Raw genomic sequence first — 16,914 nt, 5'->3', positions numbered from 1 at the left:
GACAAGTTTGGGCGAGTGAAAGTCAGATTTGGGGCAGAGGTAGGATTTGGCAGGATGAAAGCATGTTTCAGGGGGCAGAGGTGGGGTATGGTGGGCAGAGTTAAGGGATCGGGGGAGCATAGATATCTTGGAAGGAGTGGATGGGAGTCAGGGCAGAGAGAGGTGGGGTTTGGGGAGTAGATTTGGGGTAGAGATGAGGGTTGGAAAGACAGAGGTGGTCTGGAGGAGCTGTTAGGGGATTCAGGGGTGGTAGACACTTTGGGGACCAGTGGTGGGTTGGGGAGCCTAGAGCAAGCTGGGGGAATAGCCTTGAAGTAAGGGGCAGCAGGCCCGGGCTTTGCCTTGCTGGGGGCTCTTGAAGGGCTGAGACTGACCTGGGCTGGTTGGTGCGGAGGGTTCAGCTGCTTTGGGGATGTGGCGAGCTCAGTGTGATCCCAGGGGGTGTCCTGGCTGGCCTTGGCCTTTGAGGCTCCCTTCCTCCTTCCCTCCCTCCCTCCCCTCTCCCTCCTCCCTCCTCCCCAGGGAGTGGCTGGTGCCCCAGTGGGTGGGGCGGGCCAGGGGAGGGGGCGGGCCCCCCTCCTGTGGGGCACCTCTTGGGCAGTGGGGGCCTTCCTCCACCCCACCTGCCCACCCCATGGATTCTTGGACCCTGTTTGACTTGGGCTTCTGTGGATTTCAGTGTCCAGCCAAACAAAATGGGCTGAAGCCAAGATAAAATGAAAATAGCAGATGTGGTTTCATGACCCCTCTGGGCTTTTCAGTGAGTGTTTGTAAAGCCCCTACTGTGTGCTTAGCCAGGTGTGGGCTGGGCCCTTATGTATGTGTCTTCCTGGCCAAAGGGAGAGGAGGTATGTGACTGTACCCATTTTGCAGGTGACAAGAATGAGGCTCAAAGAGGTTTGGTGGGAATTTGAATCAAGATGTCCGTGGGACATCTTCAGGACCCAGGCCCACCCTGGGGACCAGGCCAGGACTGGAGGGAGGCAGAGGCACATTCACTCAGCGCCCCACTTGGGGCTTACGCCAGCTCCGGCCTGCCCTGGGGCAGCAGATAAGTCTTATCAGATGGAGGCCAGTGTGGCTGTTGGCTCCGCGGTGGTAACAGGCTGTCTTGGGATGGGGGGCGGGGCTCGGTGGGGGACACCCAGGGACAGCGGCCTCAACTCCTTGCCCTCAACTTCTTGCCCGCCATGCGGCTTTGGAGGCGGGAAACAGGTGGGACTTGGGGCTGGTTCCTCTGTGGGCCCTTGAGTAGGATAGGGTGGGGGAAGGGAAGGAGGATTGAAGGGATAAAGAAGGGAGAGAGGCAGAGAGACAGAGAGATGGGAATGGGGAGACGCAGATAAACAGAGAGAAAGAGACCTAGAGCTGGGAGGAGACAGAGGGCACAGAAAGGAATGAGAGACAGAGAGGGGTGAGAGATGCACAGAGAGAGCCGGAGACAGTTAAGGACAGATAGAAAGAGGGGCAAAGAGAGTGGGAGACAGGTAGAGATGGACAGAAGGGGAAAGATAAAGCCTGAAAGTGACAGAGGCCAAGGATACAGGTGGAGAAACTGAGAAGGGAGAAAAAGATGATGTAGACAGGGGGACAGAGACAGAGATTCAGAAACAGAGAGTCTGAGAGGAAGTCCATGAGACCCCAGGTAGCAGCCTGGGGTATGCCCTGGGCAGGTGGTGCCAGGGTGGGGTGGGAGGGGGTGTGGATTGATGTGGACCCATGTGACCTGTGGCTCTGCCCTCAACTTGCTGAGAGGGACCTCCAGAGAGTCACTGGGCCCCTGCGCCTCAGTCCCCACCTTCTTGCCCTGTCCTACCTCCCCCAAATAGTAACAACGGTGACAAGGACCAGTGTCTCATTGCTGACACAGACCTGTGCCTGGCCTGTTCTGGGCACTTTCCCCATGTAAAATCATTGAACACACATGTATGCAGTAGGTGTCCAACTTGGGTCCCTGTAGGACAGTGGGTAAGACTAACCAGTCAATGGCCCTGGGACTCCATGGGACAGGGAGCTCCCCTGACCACCCATTCTGTAGATGAGGAGACTGAGACCCACCAAGGGCAGAGGGCAAGGATGGAGCCCTGGGTCAGTAGGGTCTGCTCACTCACTGGCCCACCCCAGAGGGAGTTTACCATCCTCATCTCACCTCTCTGGGCCTCAGTGTCCTCATATGCAAAATGGGAGATTTGAGGAGGAAAGAGAGCAAGGCCATTTATTGAGCTCCTGCTCTGTGCCCCACTCTGTGCCAAGCCCTCGTCAGTAAGAACAAGGACAAAGACTCCTCTGACTCAAGGGGACGATGGTTTCAGGACATCCTCTCCGGAGCCAGCCCACCCTCATTTATAGGCTGCCCTTATCACCGACTGGCGTGTGGCCTTGGGTGAGTTACCATCCTCTCTGGACCTCAGTTCCTCATCTGAAGAGATGGGGTAATAATAGCGGCTACTCCATAGGGTGATTAGGGTGACTAAGTGAGATTTAATCCATTAAGTGATTTTAACTCATTTGATTCTGAAATCTCAATAAATATTAAGTATTCTTATTTATTCATTGAGTACCTACTGTATACGAAGGATAGTATTTGGCCCTTTTTTTATCAGCACTACTACTAATTCTAGTACTAATGCTAATAATATGCTGACACCAATACCAGTACTAATTCTAATTACTAATGTTCTAATATTGATATGAGCACTAATGCTAATTTTAATAGTGACAGTAATAATAATACTAACTGTAATCTAACATGAGTACTTTATGAATATTAATACTAATTCTAGAACTAATTATTATTCATTTTAATTCTATCAACAACTCTAATGGTAATAATAATAATAACTCTGATACTGATACTTTTCCTAGCATTAATATAATAACAACAGCAGCATTATTTTGCCCTGCCACCCCAGGCACTGTGCTAAATGCTCTCCATGCATAATTTTATCCTATTCTCACCAGGTCCTTGTGGTATAAGTGCATATAATTGCCCCCATCTTCTAGACTGGGAGTAGGTGCAGAGAAATGATGTCCGTCTAAGGCCCTGGGTTCTTGTCTCAGCTCTGACTGATTTGCTGCATGATTCCTGGGGAGGCCACCCTCTGAGCCTTAGTTTCTTTGCCTGGAAAATGGGTATAATCATAGAATCCACCTCAAATGTTGTTGAAAGGCCACTCAACACAGGGCCTGCCTGCACGCCATAAATGGTGAGCTCTGTAGTGGTAACTCTCCTCGTTGTTACTATTACTAGAAATAGCGGTTGCAATGTTGGGATGAGGTAGGGAAAGCTGCCCCCCCTTGGGAAGGGCAGGCTGGAGGCATGTCTCAGACAAGGGTTTGGCTGCTGGACCTACAGTCCATTTCTTCATAACTGGAGTAGAGAAAGGGCTCAGGAAGGGAAGTAAAGGGTGGGGAGTGGGGGCCTCAGGGCTCTGCCTCCATCAAGGGCCAAAACCCTGTGGCTCTGAGGCCAGGCCTCACCCCATTCCCTCCCCCATCCCTGTGGAGGGGGCATAGGCCCAGAAGCCTGTGGCGGCAGTTCAGCCAGCAGGGAGGCAGCTGGGAGTGGGCAGATAAGGGAATCGGCAGGGCCAGGCCAGGCTTTGGGGGACACCGACGAGGGCGGGGGCAGGGGTGGGGGTGGGTGTTTGGGCCAAGCATCCTTTCCATCAGGCCTCCATTTGAGACTCAGCCCCAACGGCCTTTCTTCCTCTCTCTTCCCGGAAGCCTTCCCTGACTGGTTCCCTCCCTCCTGGCATCTTCTGGGGCTCCAGAGCTTGGTCCAAGCCCATGGCATTTGGACTATTCTTGTCTAAATCCTACTTGGTCATGGTGTATAATCCTTTTATATGTTACTGAATTCTATTTACTAATATTTTGTTGAAGATTTTGGCATCTATATTCAAAAGAGATATTGGTCTATAGTTGTCTTTTCTAATTATGTCTTTGGTTTTGGTATGAAGTAATGATGGCCTCATAAGTTCATTCCCTTTTATTGCCAAGTAATAGTCCATGGAATCGATATACTATAGTTTGGTTAACCATTCATCTGCTGATGGACATCTGGATTGTTTTCAGTCTTTTTCTTATTACAGCAAACCTGTAACTTACAAACTCATATGCCTCTCTCTGTGCACACACACGTGGAAGAGTTTTTTCCTGGGGCAGGGGATACCAGTCTATCCATCCATCCACCTACCCAACCATCTATCCATCCACCCATCCACCTACCCATTCATTTATCCACCCATTTGCTGCCCTTCCTTCCTTCTTTCCTCCCTTCCATTCTTTTTTTTTTTTTTTTAATAAATTTATATATTTATTTATTTATTTTTGGCTGTGTTGGGTCTTCGTTTCTGTGCAAGGGCTTTCTCTAGTTGCGTCGAGCAGGGGCCACTCTTCATCGCGGTGCGCGGGCCTCTCACTATCGCGGCCTCTCTTGTTGCGGAGCACAGGCTCCAGACGCGCAGGCTCAGTAGTTGTGGCTCACGGGCCCAGTTGCTCCGCGGCATGTGGGATCTTCCCAGACCAGGGCTCGAACCCGTGTCCCCCGCATTGGCAGGCGGACTCCCAACCACTGCACCACCAGGGAAGCCCCTCCCTTCCATTCTTTCCTTCCTTCCTTCCTTCCATAAATCATCTATCTCTAGGCATATAACATCTGGGTCCAAGGCAAGCTGTTTTGTAAAAATAGGCAAGAAACCTGCTACAGCTTTTGGCAAAGCCTTTCGTGTGCTGAAACTCACATCCTTAACCATCCTCTATTCCCAACATTTTGGGGGCTCCCTGGGAGTTTATTCATAGGGCATGGCTGAACTACCACCTGGAGACTGTTTAGAGACCAGAGCCCACAGGACTAGGGGCTCCCTCACCTCCAGGAGATCCTCATATGTACTCCTTCATCCATCTCTTATTTGCTCGGGGACCGTACTCTCCCCTTTCCTCTTTTCCTACCTCATTTGCTGGTTCCTCCTCTTGTTTCCGAACTCTAAATGTCCCTGGGCCTCTTCTCTAGTTGACATTTTCTCTCTTGGTGAACTCATCCAGTCTCCGTCTTCAGAGTATCTCCAGAATCTAACCATTTTTTTTTTATCACCTCCCCTGCCAGCACCAGCATCACTCACCTGGACCACTGCAGTGGCCTCCTCCTCAGGGTCCCCCGGCTTCCACCCTCAACCCTGCAGTCTATTTTCCTCGCAGCAGCCAGAGGAAGCCTGTTAAATCCTAAGTCAGATCATGGCCCTCCTCTGCTCAAGACCCTCCTGCGGCTCCCCTGTCATTCGAGGTAAAAGCCAGAGTCCTCTGCATGGCCTGTGAGGCCTCACACGATCTGTGCCTCCACCTCTCCCACCTCACCTCCTGCGGTTCCCCCTCACTCACTCTGCTCCACTGCACGGCCTCCTCCTCCTCGCTGTTCCTCACACACGCCAGGCCCCTTCATGCCTCAGGGCCTTTGTACTGGCTGTACTCTCTGCCTGGTAGGCTCTTCCTCCAGCTATTGGCGCCGCTCCCTCCCTCATCTCTTCAGGTCTGTGCTCAAATGTCTCCTTAGTGAGGTTTCCCCTGATCATTCCATTACACATTGGAAACTGCCCCAGTGATTTTTATCTGTGTCACCACTTTTCCATATTTTCTTTTTCTCCAAAGCACTTATCCTCTAACACACTTGATATTTTCCTTACTTAATATTATTTCTTTTCTGTCTCTCCCACTAGAATGGCAGCTCCACGAACATAGATGTGCTTATCTCTTCTGTTCAACACTGTGTCTCCAATGCCTGGAACAGGGCCAAGCACGCAGTAGGTGCTCAATGTATGTTTATTGGTTGACTGACTGAGTGAATGGTGGGGGAAGGGGACAGAAACAGAGGAAATTTGTTCTTGTCCCATCTGTCTACTCTGTCAGGAGCTGAGCCTCAGTTGAGATGAGTCAGAACGTACCAGATCCAAAGGTAGAAAGTGCCACGTTCCCCGGGGATGAGACCAGGTGTAAGGCGCTCCAGGACGAGGTAGTATCATCTGGGCTGTGAAGGCCCCATGGTAATCACAGAGATCTTGGGGTTCAGTCAAGCCAGTGTGGTGGAGGAAACAGCAGGCAGCACTTGGAAGGAGTGAGGTGAATCAAAAAGGATGAAAAAGGATGGGCTCACTGACAAGGAGAAATCTGTCAGGGGCCTTGAATCCAAAGGCGATGACCCTAAATTTGGTCCTCAGCGATGTCGTACCCTGGTCACTGACCCCCAAACAGCTCAGAGACCTCAAGTCCTAGACAAACACCCATACATAAAGCTGAAACAGTAATTAATGAAGAGCTCGTATTAATTGAAAGTTATTAATTTATTGGGGCAGCTTGGATGGAGGACACTCAGACATGTTGGTCCCCAAACTGCCTCAGATCCTCCAGCAGGATGTGTGAAGTGCCTAAGTCCTCAGTCCTTAGAGGTTTCTGGCCCTGGGCGAGGGTTTGCAGGAAGGAAGGGAGAGGGCGACATAGCAGGGGACAAGATGGCAGAGAGCTAGCCTCCATCACAAGGAGATGTAGTTGGACACCTCAATCAGGTTTCTGTCAGGGTCTTGGAAGTAGGTGGACATACTTTTGCCCCCTTTTGCCCCCATTCTGGGGACTGGGCCCTCCTCAATGGGGACATCACAAGCCTGAAATGGGAGGAGAGAACAAAAGTCATTCGTCACAGTCCATGTGTGGGACCAAATTTCATTCTTTACAGTGGCCTAGAAGACCCCTGTATCTTTCTCACTTCATCTCCTACCATTCTCCCCTCCCTCACCCTGCTCCAGCTACTTACTAGCTGTATGACCTCAAGCAGAGTACCTAACTGCTCTGTACCTCAGTTTCCTCATCTGTCAAATGGGGATGATAATGTACCTAGTGTTATCTAGTAAGTGGCAGAGTCAGAATTCAAACCCAGGCAAGTCTGGGCCAAAGTCCGTACCCTTAATCCCGATGCTTTACCCACTTTCCTTCCAAACCAGACTTTTTCACTGATATTTTCCAAAGGAGTCCAGGTCAATTTGCATGAAGTGTATTTAATACCTCAATCTGTGTTCCCCAAAAGGAGAACCAATGACCCCTTCAAATGAAATCATTTTAAGTATTACAAGGACGCTAAATTAAATAACAGTGAGTCAGAAATTATTCCCTCTTCAATCCTCTTTCAATCCTCTGATTATACAAAGAAGAAAGTCTCTGGTGGATGCGAAGTCCTTAACCACTTGCCAAATCTAAATTTGTCAGGCCCAGAGAGTGGGGGCAATGGAAGTGGCTATAATCTAATGACATTGTGATGCTTTTATAGCTGTTTGTTTTTACAGTTACCTCCCCTTTATGCCAAGATATAATGGGTTTTCATTTACTTGGTTGAACATTTTCTTTTTACATAAATGTATTTATATAAATAGAGTTTAGGTATAATTTTTTTCACAAGGGTGACGTAAAGTTTTCTTTTAAAATACATTTGTGGGCTTCCCTGGTGTCGCAGTGGTTGAGAATCCGCCTGCCAATGCAGGGGACATGGGTTCGATCCCTGGTCTGGGAAGATCCCACTAAGCCTGTGCGCCACAACTACTGAGCCTGTGCTCTAGAGTCCGCGAGCCACAACTACTGAGCCCGCATGCTGCAACTACTGAAGCCCGCATGCCTAGAGCCCGTGCTCCGCAACAAGAGAAGCCACCGCAATGAGAAGCCCGCGCGCTGCAACGAAGACCCAACACAGCCAAAACTAAATAAATAAAATAAGTTTATTAAAAAAAATAATAAAATACATTTGTTTACAGGGAAAAATGATGTCAATAAAAATAGTGAATAAACAATTGTGCATAGATCTTATCTGGATGTGATGAAACCTGTTATGTCTGAAGTTTGAATCATGCTTCTGTTTTCACTGCATCTGCAGCAGCTTTCTCAAAAGAGGATGGAAGTCTGACTCACCGCGAGGTGCTGGACCATTTCCTCCAAAGGCTGTGATCAAGCATGTATCCAGGGAGCCAGGAACTGGGTGAGCGGCTTTGGGTTCAAATTCCTTTCCCGCCTCATGGAGGTTAAATTTCTGGTCTCCAAAACACAATGCTTTCCGGTCTCCCTATTTGGGGAGAGAAAACAACCTGGAACTAAACCTCCAAGATGAGTGTGAGGCAAAGCCCCCTACCTACCCCAACAAGGTTAAAAAATAAAAAGTAGAACAAGGTTTTTGATGAAAAACAGCAGCCCATTGTCCCACGCTTGTCTCATTCCCTAGAGGCAACTGCTTTCAACGTGTGTATGTGTTTCTTCTGGAAATTATTTCCATACCTCCAAATAATATGTTTATACTACCCATGGCAGAGACTGCAATCTGTCTACTTAATATACATTTCTCCCCTTTTCTTTTAAACACAACCCAAGTTTCAGTGGGGTTTATTGTACACCCAGCTTTAAAAACCTGCATTTCCCAGCATTCCTTGCTGGGTGACCATGTAAGACCAGACAATGAGATGTCAGTAGAGGCTGTGAGCAGTGCTTCTGGGAACCTCCCCACCCCACTAAGCTGATGCTTTTTGCCCACTCACTTCCTCCTTCCAGCCACTGCCTGAGCCCTGCCTGCCTACCTCTGGACTGATTGTTGAATGAGAGAAAAAGAAAACTCTATTTTATTTAACCCACTGGTAGTTAAATTTTCTCCCACATGCCTCCAAACAATCCCTAACTGATGTGCCACTATGTCTTGATTTGGCAACTTCAGACATTTCCTATCCTTTTCCCGCTAAGATAAATGAGAATTTAGCTCATCCACATTACTACCCCTCCCAACAGAATTCTGTCATTGGTTTTAGCTCCTCTTTTGGTTCCTTTACAATTTTAAAATAACCCACTTTCGTCTTTATGTTTTGATGGACGAACATAGTATCTCATTGGCCCGACTATCCTCTTCATCCTGCCTCCCTCTCCTGAGCCTCTCAACTTCTGCCATTTTTTAAAAAATCATTTTTATGTTCCTTTCATCTCACCATGATGGATACTACATCCATTCTATCAGAAAGTGACTTTATTTCACTTGAATGATAGTTCAGCTGAGTATAGAATTTGAGGTTGTAGGTTATTTTCCTGCAGCCTTTTATTTTTTATTTTAAAAATTTTTTAATTTTTTACTTTTTAAATAAACGTATTTATTTTATTTATTTATTTTGGGTCTTCATTGCTGTGCTGGGGCTTTCTCTAGTTGTGGTGAGTGGGGGCTACTCTTCTATGCGGTGCGCAGGCTCTAGGCACACACAGTAGTTGCAGCACGCAGGCTTCAGTAGTTGCAGCACTCGGGCTCAGTAGTTGTGGCTCGCGGGCTCTAGAGCGCAGGCTCAGTAGTTGTGGTGCACGGGCTTAGTTGCTCCGCGGCACGTGGGATCTTCCCGGACCAGGGATCGAACCCATGTTGCCTGCATTGGTAGGCGGATTCTTAACCACTGCGCCACTAGGGAAGTCCCTATTTTTTTATTTTTTAAAAAAATATTTATTTATTTGGCTGTGCCAGGTCTTAGCTGCAGCGTGCAGGATCTTTTTTTTCAGTTGTGGCATGCAGTCTCTTAGTTGCGGCATGCATGTGGGATCTAGTTCCCTGACCAGGGATCAAACCCGGGCCCTCTGCATTGGGAGCGCGGAGTCTTAACTGCTGGACCACCAGGGAAGTCCCCTCACAGCCTTTTAAATATGTGGCTTCGTTGTCTTCCTGAATCTGGTATTGCTGATAAGAAGTCTGATGTTAATCTGTTTTTCATTCTTTTGATAAATGATGCATCCACCCTCCACTACTGCAGCTCTTAGGACTTTTCTTGATCCTAGATGTACTGAAATTTCACTCAAGTGTGTCCAAATAATGGGGGTTGAGGCTTCATATGCCTCACTATCATTGTTGGGCCACGCAAGACCCTTCTCTAGTTTTATTTGTATGTTTAATCTTTTTATCTCCATTCTTCATTCCTGTCCCCACCCTGGGCAATGATTTTAATGTGTTTGATGTTCATCCTTTGGTTTTTCATAAGTTATTGTAAAAGGTGTATTTTTTTTATGTGTGTATGTTATAAATGGTACCATGCTATAGACCTGATTTGGCTTCTTCATTTTTCATTCAGCATGATCTTTTTAAGAGCTGTCCATCTTGCTATGTATATATCCAGTCTGATATTGCATAATTCTATTTTTATGCATAGCATTCCGTGTTAGTTTTACATTTTTTACCCTGTTTGCCATTCCATGGGCCCTTTCAATTTAAGACACATTCAGTGTCTGTGCATCTCCCACTTTTGAAGTTGTTCCAAATTCTCAAGGATTGTAGTCAGTCTCTGGAAACCTCCTTTTTACCTTGAAGCTCTTTTTCTTGAGACCTTCCCTTCTCCTGATCCAAACTGGACTGATTGTTTTCTAGGTAGTTTTCTGGATCTTCCTCTTGGGATCCACGGTGTCCTGACTTTGATGTCTTTCTTATTCCTGGATTAATCACTCATTTTGATATAGCATATTCTCAAGTAATTTTCAAAGCAAGTAGGCAAAGTTTCTGCGTCTTTTTGTGTCTAAGAATGTTTCCTTCTACACTCACCTTGATTAATAGTTTGGTCACAGAATTCTAGGTTGAAATGTTTTCCCTCAGAATCTTGAAGTTGTTCTTCAGTTGTGTTCTGGTCTCTGACTCTTGGGAAATCTGAAATCTGCCTATTTCCTTTTCCTTTGTAGTTGAACTACTTTTCTTTTTAACCTCTCTGAAAGCTTCTAGGAGATTTGTTTTTATTTTGATGTTCTGTAATTTCATAGGAACATATCTAGGTGTCAGTGTGCCGGATACTCAGTTAACCCTTTCCATATAAAGACTGGAAAGTTCTCTTGCATTATTCTATGGTAATTTCTTCCCTTCCTTTTTCTCCATTCTCTCTCTGGAAGTCCTACTATTCAGAGTTTGGAATCTCCTCCATTGATCCTTTAAATTTTTCTCACAGATCTTTGTGTGTGTGTGTGTGTGTGTGTGTGTGTGTGTGTGTGTGTGTTTTGGAGTTTTAAGTTACTTTTTTTAAAAAATAAATTTATTTATTTATTTATTTATTTATGGCTGTGTTGGGTCTTCGTTTCTGTGCGAGGGCTTCCTCTAGTTGTGGCAAGCGGGGGCCACTCTTCATCGCGGTGCACAGGCCTCTCACTATCGCGGCCTCTCTTGTTGCGGAGCACAGGCTCCAGACGCGCAGGCTCAGTAGTTGTGGCTCACGGGCCTAGTTGCTCCGCGGCATGTGGGATCTTCCCGGACCAGGGCTCGAACCCGTGTCCCCTGCATTGGCAGGCGGATTCTCAACCACTGCGCCACCAGGGAAGCCCTAAGTTACTTTTTAAAATAGTATAATCAAGTTTTACCCCACCTGCAATTTGGCATTTGGGGAAGTGATTGCCTTGAAAGTCATCACCTCCATGCCCAGGATCTGAGAATAAAACATAGAGGTGTCTGATGCTCTTTACTATCATCACAATGTGGTCAAGTTTATGGATAAGACACAGGGAAGGGGCCTGACTGTTGTCCCTCCATGACTAAAAAAAGAAAAAAAAAGAGAAGAGACCACACTACCACTGGTCACGCCCGTGTTTCCTGTGTTTCCTTCTCCCCACCTCCTCTCACCTCCTCGGTGACTATACTTCCTTCTACCCCCATTTCAAGGGGAAAGTCCTGGGAGGAATCTTCAGTACTTATTGCTCATGTGTGGATTCACAAGTGTCCATGTGTCTGCCACGACCACTCTCCACTGTTTTCTTGTTCTTTTCCTCCTTCCAGAGGGATAGAGGTGAAGATAGGGAAGTGGAGACCAAAACCAAACTCTCCCTTGTTTTCCCTGAGCTGGAATTGATTTCTTTTGTAAGAAATGATAAGACACAGAGGAGGCCCAACCCCATGAGTACAAGCCCTTTATTGGCCAATTTAACCCAGTCCCCTCCTTTCTCACTCTACAGTTAAGATAACAGAGGACAGGACAAGAAGGGAGCATCTCAGATGCAATAAATGTTTCTGGGCATGTGTGCCTACAGATCAACCTTGACACCCAGTGGGAGGGCACACCGCCCCACCCCTCATTCCTGCCTTCAGCACACCTCCCACCAGATCTTTCTCTTGATTCGAGTTCTTTAGTAATTTGTATATTTACATTTCATCTGCTACAGGATTATAAGATGCCTGTGCACCATAAATTGCAGAGTATAGTGGTTAAAATAAAAGATTCTGGAGCCAGACTGACATTTTACTCTCTGTGCCTTGGTTTCCCCTTCTGGAAAGTGGGCATGATTTTATATGTGTTTTATAGGACTGTTGTGAACAATTTAAAAAAAAGAGTTGGGGCGAATTCCCTGGTGGTCCAGTGGTTAGGATTCAGCGCTTTCACTTCCAGGGACCCAGGTTCGATCCCTGGTCGGGGAACTAAGATCCCACAGGCTGGTGGGGGGTGTGTGTGAGGGGGGTGACCAAAAAAAGGGGGGGCTTAGGACAATGCCTGACATAGCAAGTGCTGTAAGGGTTAACAATGATGATGATGATGATGATGTCGTGGTCATCTTGTTAAAATTCCAGACTCTCTACCACGACCCCCAATCTCTATGGCCTCATCCATTGCTCTTGAACTCCAAGCCACATTGTCCTTTTGCCTGTTCCTCATAAGGGCCATCCTTGTACCTTTAGCCCTCAGGCCCTTTTTTTTAAATTAATTTTTATTGGAGTATAGTTGCTTTACAATGTTGTATTAGTTTCTGCTGTACAGCAAAGTCAGTCAGCTATATGTACACATATATCCCTTCTTTTTTGGATTTCCTTCCCATTTAGGTCACCACAGAGCACCGAATAGAGTTCCCTGTGCTATACAGTAGGTTCTCATTAGTTATCTATTTTATACATAGTAGTGTATATATGTCAATCCCAATCTCCCAGTTCATTCCACCCTCCCTTTCCCCCTTGGTATCCATACGTTTGTTCTCTACATCTGTGTCTCTCTTTCTGCTTTGCAAGTAAGTTCAGCTGTACCATTTTTCTAGATTCCACATATAAACGATATTATATGATATTTGTTTTTCTCTTTGTGACTTACTTCACTCTGTATGACAGTCTCTAGGTCCATCCATGTCTCTGCAAATGGCACAATTTCGTTCCATTTTATGGCTGAGTAATATTCCATTGTATACATGTACCACACTTCTTTATCCATTCATCTGTTGATGGACATTTAGGTTGCTTCCATGTCCTGGCTATTGTAAATAGTGCTGCAATGAACATTGGGGTGCATGTGTCTTTTTGAATTATGGTTTTCTCCAGGAATATGTCCAAGAGTGGGATTGCTAGGTCATGTGGTAGCTCTATTTTTAGTTTTTTAAGGAACCTCCATACTGTTCTCCATAGTAGCTGTACCAATTTACATTCCCACCAACAGTGTAGGAGGGTTCCCTTTTCTCCATATCCTCTCCATCATTTATTGTTTGTGGATTTTTTGATGATGGCCATTCTGACCAGTGTGAGCCTCAAACCTTTTGCACATGCTAATATCTGTCTCCCTGATTAGAATATCAGCTTCGTAAGAGTAGAGATTTCTGTTTTGTTCCCCACTGAATCCCAAACAACTAGCAGATGTTCAATAATATTTGTTCAGTTAATGAATATCTACTACAATAATTAGGCCCAGTGCCTGGCACAAATCTGACTTCTATTCTGTTCTGTTCTATTCCATTCCACCATGCTATACCATTCCACCCTATGCTATTTTATCCTGTTCTATTCTACTGTGTTCAATTCCATTTCAAACCATTACATTTTAAACAATTGATTTCACTTGAGCCCCAGCTTTAAAAAAGTACTGTGCTTTTCTATTTTCATGAGTGAAGGAGGCATTAGCAAAATTCCTGAGTTCTGCTGTCCTCATGGATATAGAGGATCCATATGAACACAGAAGCAGTAGAATGAGAAAATGACTGACGTTTGGGCTTCATTGAAAATAAAGTCATATGTTTAAAAAGTCTTATTAACCTTTTAATGTCTGTAGGATTCGTAATAGCACTCCTTTTTCAGTCCTGATATTGGTATTCTATATTTTTTCTCTTAATTTATTAAGAGGAAAAAACAGAAATTACTAATAGGTTATTAATCTGTTCAAAGAACCAATTTTTGACTTTATTGATTTTCTCTGTTGTATGTTTGTTTTCCAATTTACCAGTTTCTGCTCTTATCTTTATAATTTCCTTCCTTCCAGTTTCTCAGGTTCAATTTGCTGTTACTTTACCAGATTCCTGATATGAAATCTTAGGTACTTGATTTTCAACTTTTCTGATCTATAGGCATTTAGAGCTACAGATTTCCCCTAAGCACTGCTTTAGCCACATCCCCCAACTTTGATCAGTTTTTGGAAATCAGCTCAACCTACTCCTCCCATTATTCAATGCCCTGCTAGCTCACATTCACTCCCCGGATTCTGCTTTGCAGATGCAGAGCTCCATCCTTGCAAATTCAAGGATAAGCAAAGCTGGCTCTCTTAAGGAACTGGAAGAAGGCCCATGTGGCTTAGAATCCAAGAGTGAGACAGGAGGAGGAGGGGAAGGCAGGGCCAGATCATGCAGGGTTTTCAAGGTGAGGTTCGGGAGGCTGGTTTTGAAAAAGATGACTGAAGAAAAATGCACAACCTAAAAGTTGCGAGTTATGCTTTATCTCAGGACCTTACTGAGGACTGAGGACTGTAGCCTAGAAGACAGCCTCGCAGATAGCTCTCAGGAACTGCCCCAAAGAGGTAAGGGAGGAGCCTGGATATATAAGAGTTTTTGCTGAAAAAAACCCCCAAAACAACCATGTAGTCAAACATCAAAAGATTACTGCTAATCACAAAAAGCAGACATTCCAAGTTAATGATTTTAGTGCTTTATGTATGAGAAGATGCAAGAGTCTGGGCTCATTGAAATCATTTCTCAGATATGCATGTTAACTATCTAGGGCCAGTATCCAGTTTTTCTCTGTCCTAAATTCCCCCAGGGCGCACCGCTGGGGGTACAGTGGCTGATGGCTTGAGGGCAGGCAACATTCATTGTTTACTGGAATGGCAGGCAGCATTCCCTTTCCACAAGCAAGACATAGTAATCACTTAAGCTTAAGGTGTGCCAAACCTTGTTCTAAGCACTACACAAAATATAATCCATTTTATTCCTCACAACAACCGTATATGTATATATGTGTATTATATATGTAAATATATATAAACTAGAGTATCCAAAATATGATTCTCTCCCTCCTGCCTCCTCCACAGGGAAGGCTTCTATCTTTCAACAAAGTCCTCTTCAAGGTCTCCTTCAGGGTGCCAGGGACCCCTGGAATTCTTCTAGCAAACCTCAAGGTCTGCGCTGTTTCCTGGCCCCTCCCCGCCTCACCCCACCCCATCCAGATGGCCCTGGCTGAACTGGCTCCCCGGAACCGCCCCGAGGGAGCCGGGAGCCGAGTGCAGCAGCAACCCACTCCTGGCGGACGTGCTGACGGCAGACTGTGTGTTAGAGCAGGGGCTTTCCGTGTCCCTCTGCTGCCCTCTGCTTGTCTTTGAAAGAGGAAGGAAGAGAGGACGGGAAAATGGATGAAAGCACACCGGGATAGCCCGCGTGAAAGGGAAGCAGGTTACCAGGCCCGGCTGGGAACGCCCAGCCTCGGTGCCAATACCCGTGCCCCAGACCCCCATGGGCCACCCTGTTCACCTGCTTCTCCGAAATCCTGCTCCACATCCTGGCTGGCAGCCTGGAGGGCAGATGGCGCAGCATGGTAGGCTTCCTTGCCCCCGGCCTCCGGACAACCCTCTGGCTCAGTGCCTGGAGATCAAGGGGCAGGAATGGGAGGGCCACGGACTGGGGACTGCTGGTGGTGACCGAGGTAGATGGGGCAAGTATAAGGACTCTGACATAAAACTCAGGGCCTCGAAAGTAAAAGCTTAAGGTGTGTCTTAGCCAGCTCAGGCCACCATAATATAGCACTATAGACAGGGTGGCCAAAACAACAGAAATTTATTTTCTTACCATTCTGGAGGCCAGAAGTCCAAGATCAGAGTGCCAGCATGGTTGGGTTCTGGTGACATCTCTCTTCCTGGCTTGCAGATGGCCACCTTCTTGCCATGTCCTCACATGGCAGAGAAAAAGAGCAAACTTTCTGGTGTCTTCTTATAAGGGCACTAATGCCATCACCAGGACTTCACCCTCATGACGTCATCTAACCCTAATTACCTCCCAAAGGCCCCTAGTACCGTCACATTGGGGGTTAGGGCTTCAAGGCATGGATTTGGGGGCGGGGGACGCAAACATTCAGTCCATAATAAGGGATTACTTTGTAATAACATAGAAAAACCACCCATCCCAAAGTTTTGGGGGGGACCTTTATGCTAGGGTGTGAGGCCTCTGATCTATTTAGAGTGTGTCTCCAGAATGTGAGATCTTTGATCTGTTTGGGAGTCTGTGTCCAGGGTATGAAGTTAGGAACAGTCCAAGTTAGAGTATAACCACTCTAACTTATAATGGGTCTGTTTCCAAGCCAAGATCGCAAAGCTATTAAGTGTTCTCTGTCCCAGGGTGCAATGTTTCTGAATCCTTTTGGGGTGTGAGCCCTGGAGTCCTCCCCGTCCCCACCCCTCTCTCAACCCCACCCTCACCCTTCACTGCTGAGAGAGAACATTCATCAGCCCCATTGCTGTTCGCCTTACCTTGAGCTGAGCACCCTCTCTTTTGAGGATGACCTGTCCAGCCCCTGGGGCATGTGAGTTTCAGATTCTTGTACCTAGACACACCCCAGATACCCACTCAGACAGACACACAAATGCTCTGTGCTATGCATATTGTTTTTTGCATAAGATTTTCCTTTATGAAGAGTTACACAAATAATACGTGAATATAGGTTTGTATAAAAGG

General features: G+C 46.5%; 1 protein-coding gene across 1 annotated transcript; it reads right to left on the bottom strand.

Annotated features, from left to right (window-relative positions):
* Positions 1-6,375: 6,375 nt before the first annotated feature.
* GLOD5 (glyoxalase domain containing 5) lies at positions 6,376-15,780 on the bottom strand. Its single transcript, XM_061178835.1, is given in 6 exon segments — positions 6,376-6,653; positions 7,945-7,975; positions 7,977-8,095; positions 11,415-11,469; positions 11,471-11,550; positions 15,718-15,780. Coding segments are annotated over 6 exon segments (477 nt in total). The 3' UTR covers positions 6,376-6,524.
* Positions 15,781-16,914: the final 1,134 nt, after the last annotated feature.

The sequence above is a fragment of the Eubalaena glacialis genome, chromosome X (genome assembly GCF_028564815.1).
Source record: "Eubalaena glacialis isolate mEubGla1 chromosome X, mEubGla1.1.hap2.+ XY, whole genome shotgun sequence".
Lineage (NCBI taxonomy): Eukaryota > Metazoa > Chordata > Mammalia > Artiodactyla > Balaenidae > Eubalaena > Eubalaena glacialis.
The sequence above is the reverse complement of the archived record's forward strand: the minus strand, read 5'-3'. Positions and strand labels throughout refer to the sequence as shown.